Source organism: Bombus fervidus, chromosome 10, assembly GCF_041682495.2.
Source record: "Bombus fervidus isolate BK054 chromosome 10, iyBomFerv1, whole genome shotgun sequence".
Taxonomy (NCBI): Eukaryota; Metazoa; Arthropoda; class Insecta; order Hymenoptera; family Apidae; genus Bombus; species Bombus fervidus.
In genome coordinates, this window is record NC_091526.1 from 11,620,874 (window position 1) to 11,629,104 (window position 8,231).

Consider the following 8,231-nt stretch of genomic DNA (forward strand, 5'->3'; position numbering starts at 1 on the left):
TTAAAAATTTTATTCACAACCTTGAAATTTCATTAATCGGACTCCTAAAAAAAAACTCTTTAAAAATTGCATCAAATCGCAAGAATACGAAACTATAATTAAGTTATCAAAACTAAGTTTTAATGCTTAAACTTGAAGTTTGTATTTTATCGACATATTGATATTTTGCTATGTGGTATTTCACGTAATTTTCACTGCGCATCTTATTATGTACACAAACTTCGTTACTTTCTTTCGATTTAATGTTGGTATACGTGTATACTACACGTTCATTCTCTAGTTAGGAAGACGGATCCAAGTATGATATCATCCATGACGTCACTCGTGCTACGGTTGGAAACGTAAGTACGTACCTCAGTCATTCGCAGGCGATCAAGGCGCGACCACCTACCTTATTAAGGTCAGTGTGAGATTTGTATACATTCCGCCTATTATTGCCGGTTGTGAGTCGTGAATCAGTGCAGTACAATTTTAACGATATACATTTCAATAATATAATTCCTGGAAGAAAGTACTTATACACAGATATTATACAAAATATACGAAACAGTATTTATATAAAATCGTTATGTGAAACTTATTATTATTTATTATTGCTCGAGTGTTTTGATAATGAGAAGAATAATAGAAATTTCAAGGATTATCTCAGATTAAATAAACAACACTTGCTACGTGCTGTCAAGCTGTTTGAATTCAAATTGTTTCTATTCATACACTTGATTAATTTGAACGAGCCTTTATATTACATGTTATTCTTATCTTGAATTTTTTAACCTCTTCCGATCGGAAGACGAAATATCTCGCGACGCAATGTCGTTCGTGATACACTTTGGACGAGATGTGTTGCAACGTAAAATCATTCGTGTGATGTTTTGTACGAGTTTATACCTGTTTCGCGATGCATTATCGGATACTGCGTGACGAGGTACATATTTAATAATTTCGTCTTCCTATGCGAAGGGATTAAAGGATACCTTTGACGCATACAATAACATTTTATAAAATATGTCACTACGTTTGATCAGATCAAAACATTATAGAATTCGATTTTCCCTTATCATGTGTCATTATTGAATGTATAATCAGGAATAGATAGGAACAAGATAAATATATTATGAATAAGTTGACAGGAGTTCCCAACAATTATCCGGTATCATTATCGTACAATTCTTTCTTTGACACACATTCATTTAAAAATAACTGATGACTAAATTACACACATGCTCGCCCGTAGCCACGCTAATTCGGGTGTATTCGTGATTCGAATTCACGAAAACAGTATAGGTATATTTTGAATGGACCATGAGATTTATTATTAAATTCTGAAAATTAATTCGTGTATATAAATTCGATACGAGATATTTATTTAATAAATATTTATTTTAGCTACTTTTCTGCATAAAGCTTTAATTTATTATTCCGAGCATATGACGTTTATTTTACTTATCTTTATTCTTTATTTATTTAAGCTCGCACGATTCTTGGTCTATGAGTATTTATCTCTTTTTTAAATACAGGGAATTAACGGTTACGTTCAGTATAATAAGAGAGGTATAATGTTTTTTTATATGACTTTATTTTCCACATCCTTAAAAATACCGGAAGGAGACGTGATTCCGACAGTTTGGACGCGATATCGATCAGTAGGAAACATTAAGGGTGCGCCGGGATGAAAGAAACTATAACGAAAGTGAACGCATCTACGATCCTTTTCTCGTACATTACTATCGCTCGTTGAATTACTGTCGTTCTCGCGGTCTATTTTTATTCATTATTTGGCAAACATTTAAACACAACGTAAGACATTTAAAAATTAAATCAATATACGAGAGTATGCATTTTCTTGGAACGAATGAATTTCGTGAAAGAAAAAAGTCTGTCGACGAAATAAGGATACGCCCCAAAAATTTCTGGCCTTGGCCTTCTTGTCCACAGACTTTCGCTTAAATATGTATTCAGAAGTTGTTTTCCTGCGAAACGCCCACAGCTGTAATGTGCTGCTTTAAAATTCCAGAGTCGATAAAGAAGGAGATGACAATGTCGCATTCGGTAACCATTAGAACTCAAACGGTAACGAGCGGTTCCACATCAGTTAACATCAATACCGGTTATTTAAAAACGTTTGGCGGTCTGTTTAAATTGTTTGAAGTGGTAAGTATCTATTAGAAATGTTTTAAGGTAAACTGGTACAGATAAATATTCGAGCATGCCATGACTAGTTTCCCTTCTTAATTAACATATAAAATAAATACCTACGCGATATTTCTGTACAATATGCATAATTTTATATAATATTTGTACCATATTTCTACGTATAATTAAAAATCAGCCCGACGATAAATGTAATCATGAAAATCAAACTGTAGGAGCATTAACTCTGTAAAAACGTTTTGTAAAATTGCGAAAATACTATAGTACATATAGAAACTAAGTTTTGATATATTCTGACAATGAATGACATTTTAATAAAAAAAAAAAAATTCACATTTTTGAACAGAACTAGCGCCTAGCAAATATCCACAACATTTTTAATCTCCTCTCTCTAATTAGGTTCCCATATCGTTATCAAAGTTTCGCTTTCATCTATGAAATGCGATAAGTGTATTTATCTTACTGAAATTCTTTTATTTTAGGCACTTGGAATAGTGTGCGTGGCAATAGTAGCGAACAACTATGACAGCTACGTATACACCGCAGAACTATTTTTCCTTCTAATAACAACGACATTTTTGATCGGTACCTTTATTTTGCTTCTAAGTTGCTTAGCTTCCCTTACAACGTCCACTATCATTGCGAAGACTATTTATGTAAGTTTTACATTGTGTATTTACGATGAGGCCCAGTGCAGCCGAACAGTGTGGTAGGATTGCGATTTCGCAGCAGTGGAAACTCTCTAACGATACAGTCGCAGAATGTTTCCGACAAATGATCAAATATTGTACGCTAAAAGTTAAAAGTATAAGTAGAACTTCGTAGGAGTTTCCCAATTTCGTGACTAAGTTTTCGTTCGTCTGCATCGGGTTTAATTAAACGAAATAATCGATGGATCAGATCAAGCCAAAAACAATTAGACTTATGTCTGGCGTCTTTTTTTAGGAACTCCTTTATCACTCTATAGCATTTGGATTATATTTAGCTGCGTCTTTAACATACGTAGTGCATGTGAGTAATAACGTGAAAGGCCGAAGAGGATACGAAGTATTAATGGCAGCGGCAGTAAGTGAAAAGAATAAAGTCACTCTTTTTATAACCATCTGAAATTTTACTATATATTACTGTTTGCTATGTTTTCTTTCAGATTTGTGGTCTTGTAAATTCAGCGCTATATTTTCTCAGTACGATCGTTGCTCTTCGCACGTACAGAATACATTAACAGTGCCTTGTAACAAGAATTCGGACAAGTTTTGAAATCATATATTCAGCTATCGTGTTTCATATATTTCGCAAACCATCGAGTCGGGCATTGTTCAATTATATAACGCAACACGCCTTTTTATACACTCTCTTCAAATTTAATAAAAGATATTTTTTTGTATGGTACTTTATACATTTTAAATATATTTATACAGTACAACCGCGATATCTCTTCTAGATATTGAAACGTGTTACAATATCGTTCTGAAAATTGCTGCAATTTCGGAATTATTTATCTGTAGAACAACAGGAACCGTTTTTACATACTGTAAATGCATATATTTGTATAATCAAGTACATACGCATATTTATTATAATTATATATAATTACATAGACATATATTTATTGTACTGATGTATAACGTAATAAAAAAAAAAAAAAAAAAAAGAAAATTACGGAATCCGCCGAGCTGTGCGAGTAGGTTAACGAAACCTAAGTCCAATTACCTACTCGTTTGTAGGAGAAAGCCTAACTTTTTTCCTTTATGCACATCGGCGTGTGACTGACGTAATTATGAGTCAGAAAATTCGAGCGTAACGTCGACGAAAACGAAACTTTCGCACGGCCATTGACAGGACGTGGGTCTGCACGTAGCAACGTATGCGAGAGGAGTTTTGATAAAGCTGTACAAAGACAGAGAACAGGATACTGCGGTGTGATGCATAATGTAAGCAATTACATTGTGTATGCGAACAATCGAGGAATCTATAGATCTCATTTACGTTCGACGATCCAAAAACGATCAAACCACATCCACCATGATTCGTGTTACAAGTAAAGCCACAACGATTCTACGGCATGCAACAAAAGGAAAATCAAGAAATAAGAAAATTGCACAGAGGGCTCCATTTTTTAGGAAATCGAGTTTGAAAATCTCGTCGAGTACAATATCCTGGAACGAACGTAATTAGAACTTTCTTTTCACAGATGCGAACATTTCTATGCGGTTTTATAGTCACGAGACGCAGCGTAGAATCTTCGTCGCAGTTTGATTGTTTTTCAATCTACGAATATAAATCAGATCTATAGATCCTTCGTCTGTATATCGCGCAAGTTTGTTATTCCTGCCTTTCGTCTTATTTTCCGACTTCTACGAATTACTTTGTTCTGTATACCAGCACCGAATGCAAATTTTGTCTCGCTTCTCCGGTCTCTTTAAAAAACATTCCTAATCGCATGTTTCTTTTTTACGTTTCCCGTGTCGACGGTACAGCTGGTCGGCCACATATTTCGGCGCGGAACGTGCCAGAAATAGACATCGGTATCCCTTGTGTCGAATACGACGCAGGGGGTGCAACGACGTTTAAAACGTTCTGCATCAACCGGAGAAAACACCCTCAGTTAGTTGCAAACAGCTCGTCGACGCGGCTCGCGTTCTTTCCTGGCTCGTTACACTAGTTGTCTGTTAAATACGCGCACAGTACATCTGTCGATCAAACGACAATCTCAGTTTCGAGCGTGTAACGGATCATCGAGTTGATTTATCCTCTTCGTTCTAATGATGCGAATTAATCGCCGTTTAACCAATTAGGGTGATTGAACGAAGAGTCTGGGTGAACACGAGACGGTTTAACGAACCTATAAATCGCGGCCTCCTACGTGCATTTTGCAACAACTACGACCCAGGCAGGTGGAAACTAATACCGTGAAAGATCGAGTGGAAGATCGTGAAACCAGCGTTAATCGGTAGATAAATCGGCGACGAGACGATATTATGGGTAGAAACGGAACGGGTCCGGTGATCCGGATGTCTTCTACGGACACGCACGCTGCTGGGGGCGTAGAATGTTGTTACTGCAGATGTTGCACGTGTATACACGTGGAATTTCTAAGAACTCTACCCGGTCTTTTAAAACTGGGCGAGACGGTGAGTTCGATGATTCGAGAAACGATTTTTTATTTATATATAAAAATAGTTTATATATAGAGTTTCTCTATAAATATATAGATCGTCCAAAAAAAGTTTCTTTCGTTTTATAAGGAAATAATGAATGCACATTTTTCGTTTTTTATTATTTTCTCGAATTATCTATGATCCATTTTGTTCTATCAAGATAAAGATCACAATGTTTGACAGATTAGGTTTCATGTTTGTATAAAGATGCTAATACTTATACTTTGTTGAAGTATGTATCACGAATATGTTCGCGAACAGTAACAAATAGACGACGAACTCTTCGTGAACCATGTAACAGAATATAATGTACCTCGAAATATGATACGAGAAAGTGAATAAACTTGCGAATAAACTTATTACATGATGTAATAGGTATAACAATAGCAACCAACCAGATACATCTGTTTTTCAGATTATCAGCGGACTGATACAAAGCTTGTTAATTAATTACGGTTTAAGATACAGTACAACGATCGGTTCAGCTTTCGAAGGATCTTTAACCACGTCTTCCGCCTGTTTCTTAACATCAGCGGTATTACTCGCCTGCTACATCGTGTCCGAGAAATCCTACAGACTGATTCGATCGTCTCTATTCGTACGTTAAACTTGTACAGCGTCATTTTTCGTTCGTAAAGAATCATCCTCCTATAAATCGTATGTGCATGTCGCGCATGTTCATGCGTATAAAACAAAGCTCTTAAACGTTATTAAACGCTTAAATATCCGTAGTCTACGACTAACATAACCAGAAATGACATTTTATTATCTTCTAGGAATTGATGTTCAACGCATTAGCATCCTTCCTGTATTTAAGCTCGGCTTCCTATTTGGCATTTTCCACGAAGCTATTTCTCCTTCCAGAATATTATATAAGGCCAGGGTTCGATGTTTATCCTGCAATGTCAGCTGCTTACGTACGTATTCTATCCTTAACAATGATATCTGTTTGTGCGTTCATTCCTGAAATCGTCCTGGTACTTTCGTAGATGATGAGTGGTTTTGTCGGAATACTGCACGGAGCGGATGCATATTTCTCTTACACGCATTATAAGAGCGGAAGATGAATTGAAAGGGGAGTGAGATGTATAAAAACATCGCACGATTCCTGACCGAATCAAGATCCAAATACAGCGTACAATGTACAAGGTGAGTAATACGTATAATTCGAACCAAATTCTCTTTAACGTATCCGCTGCTACTGACGCATACGTTGCGTCCATTCAATTATGTAAGTAACGCAACTGTTGCATTTAATCTTCGTGTTCGTATCTGTCGCGTTTAGATTCGAATCTAGTTGAAAGTATGCCGCTCCTGTTTTTCAAAATACCCATAGATGATTCCAATTTAATCTACAAGCGAAGCAATTTTACTGGAAACAAAAAAAATTCCTCGAGAATGGTTCTTTAAACAGTCGTATCGTAGCAGCAGCTGATTTGCTTAATCGTATTGAAGCTACTCTTCAAAAACTAATTTGTATTTTTTCATTTTACGCGCATGGTTCATTCCAACGTCAAAACGAAATTATATAGTCGCAGAAACTATATCTACGTCAACAACGAATCGAGAAAGACCTTTATTTAAATACTTATGTTAAATTAATACGCATAGCATTCCAAAATTATGTAACGAACGAAAGTATTATAAAAATATAGAAAACGAACGTTGTATTTATTTAAATCCTCCTCATTTTTAATCCTTTGTAAGTAACGTCAAAGATAAAGATTATAAATTTCAACAATGCGAGATAGTTCCTCAAGCGTGAGTCAATTTACAGGAATTCCTCAAGCATCTTCTTCCGTGCGTACGTTCCTTTTTTCCATTCACGTGCATTACTATGGCAAGTTTAGGTTTTGGTCAAAATTTTCAAACGAAATTCCAATTTCCATTTTTGTCAACCCCTCGCGATAAAAACTTGGAAAACATTCGCTGCGTGAATATTCTTTTCCGCGTTACCTGGACACAAAAGACAACGAAATATTAATGCTCAATGTCTGAACATTTCTATGATGCACTCCTTTACTCTACATGGGAAAGTGCACATCGGACGTTGAATATTTGATACGGAGTATGCGAGTTGTATAGAAAATGTACATACAAACTGTAGAATCTAATATGCAACTTTTTGGTTATTAGATAAGGAAAGGGATTATTGGTTTGCGAGATACATAGAACGACGTAGAATGTGAGATGTGATGGAATGTGTGGATGTGGGATGTGGGACACGAGGTTTTATTCTATATCTTGCATTCATTTTTCACACGAAGAATGCAGACAGAGAAGAGTGCAGAGCGCACATAATGCACAAAAATATCTAAAATCCGGAAAGCAAACTTTTTATTATAATATTTAGAGGATTAGACGAATCTCTACGTAATTGTCATTTCTCAAGTTGCGTTCATAAAAATTTGAATTTGTATAAGAAATTCGTTATCTACTTGTTAAAGTACAATGTCGAGTACATGTCATACCGAAGTCGTACAGGATGAAGTTCAACGTTTCGTTACAAAAAACGAATAAACAACGAATCGAGCAAAAATGAACACAACGACGTTGAACATCGTCAAATACGTCTCTTCGATCCTATTATAAATCTAATACGACCAGCTTCTAAGATCGACGAAGATGAATGACGACGAATAATTTCGAAGAGGACTGTACAAAGCCGTGCTGGTCGTTTCAATAATTTTCGTACCAGGTTATCCGTGGATCACAGGCACACAGTGAATGGAAGTTATACGTTGCGTCGGTCCTCACGGACTCTCCGATCGAGACCGTGAGGTTTCTCTTTCCTCTCTGCCCCACCTTTCTCTTCTCGCGATCCATGAAGCGTAGCTAGAGTCTCTCTTTCTTCTTCTTCTTGCCCCATCTCTCTATCTTCCTTTCGTGTTTGCGGTTTCCGTTGCTCTCGTAGAGGCCTCA

The 8,231-nt window shown here is 36.2% G+C and overlaps 2 protein-coding genes and 1 long non-coding RNA gene across 4 annotated transcripts; 2 read left to right on the forward strand and 1 right to left on the reverse strand.

The window, feature by feature from the left end:
* The first annotated feature begins 262 nt into the window (after positions 1 to 262).
* LOC139991468 (uncharacterized) lies at positions 263 to 3,540 on the forward strand. Of its 2 annotated transcripts, none has more exons than XM_072011547.1 (5): positions 263 to 400; positions 2,015 to 2,151; positions 2,634 to 2,807; positions 3,097 to 3,216; positions 3,299 to 3,540. In XM_072011547.1, the coding sequence occupies exons 2-5, from the start codon at positions 2,032 to 2,034 to the stop codon at positions 3,371 to 3,373; spliced, it is 489 nt and encodes a 162-aa protein (XP_071867648.1). In that variant the 5' UTR covers positions 263 to 400; positions 2,015 to 2,031; the 3' UTR covers positions 3,374 to 3,540. The 2 variants fall into 2 exon arrangements, with proteins under 2 accessions (XP_071867648.1, XP_071867649.1); XM_072011548.1 differs by lacking the exon at positions 263 to 400 and adding an exon at positions 491 to 511.
* Positions 3,541 to 3,676: 136 nt separating this feature from the next.
* On the forward strand, positions 3,677 to 6,972 carry Sing (MARVEL domain-containing protein sing). Its single transcript, XM_072011546.1, has 5 exons — positions 3,677 to 5,282; positions 5,725 to 5,907; positions 6,086 to 6,226; positions 6,299 to 6,458; positions 6,842 to 6,972. The coding sequence occupies exons 1-4, from the start codon at positions 5,130 to 5,132 to the stop codon at positions 6,374 to 6,376; spliced, it is 555 nt and encodes a 184-aa protein (XP_071867647.1). The 5' UTR covers positions 3,677 to 5,129; the 3' UTR covers positions 6,377 to 6,458; positions 6,842 to 6,972.
* LOC139991470 (uncharacterized) lies at positions 6,712 to 8,060 on the reverse strand. The gene is made up of 2 exons (XR_011800851.1): positions 8,005 to 8,060; positions 6,712 to 7,265 (listed from the first exon to the last, which is right to left on the reverse strand). It is a non-coding gene; the product is annotated as an uncharacterized lncRNA (long non-coding RNA).
* Between the last annotated feature and the right edge of the window lie 171 nt (positions 8,061 to 8,231).

Coding starts and splice junctions, on each gene's coding strand:
- LOC139991468 (XM_072011547.1), top strand. CDS start 2,032: ATGACAATGTCGCATTCGGTAACCATTAGAACTCAAACGGTAACGAGC. Junction 2,808..3,096: donor TCATTGCGAAGACTATTTAT/GTAAGTTTTACA, acceptor GTCTTTTTTTAG/GAACTCCTTTATCACTCTAT. Junction 3,217..3,298: donor AAGTATTAATGGCAGCGGCA/GTAAGTGAAAAG, acceptor GTTTTCTTTCAG/ATTTGTGGTCTTGTAAATTC.
- Sing (XM_072011546.1), top strand. CDS start 5,130: ATGGGTAGAAACGGAACGGGTCCGGTGATCCGGATGTCTTCTACGGAC. Junction 5,283..5,724: donor TTTTAAAACTGGGCGAGACG/GTGAGTTCGATG, acceptor TCTGTTTTTCAG/ATTATCAGCGGACTGATACA. Junction 5,908..6,085: donor TGATTCGATCGTCTCTATTC/GTACGTTAAACT, acceptor ATTATCTTCTAG/GAATTGATGTTCAACGCATT.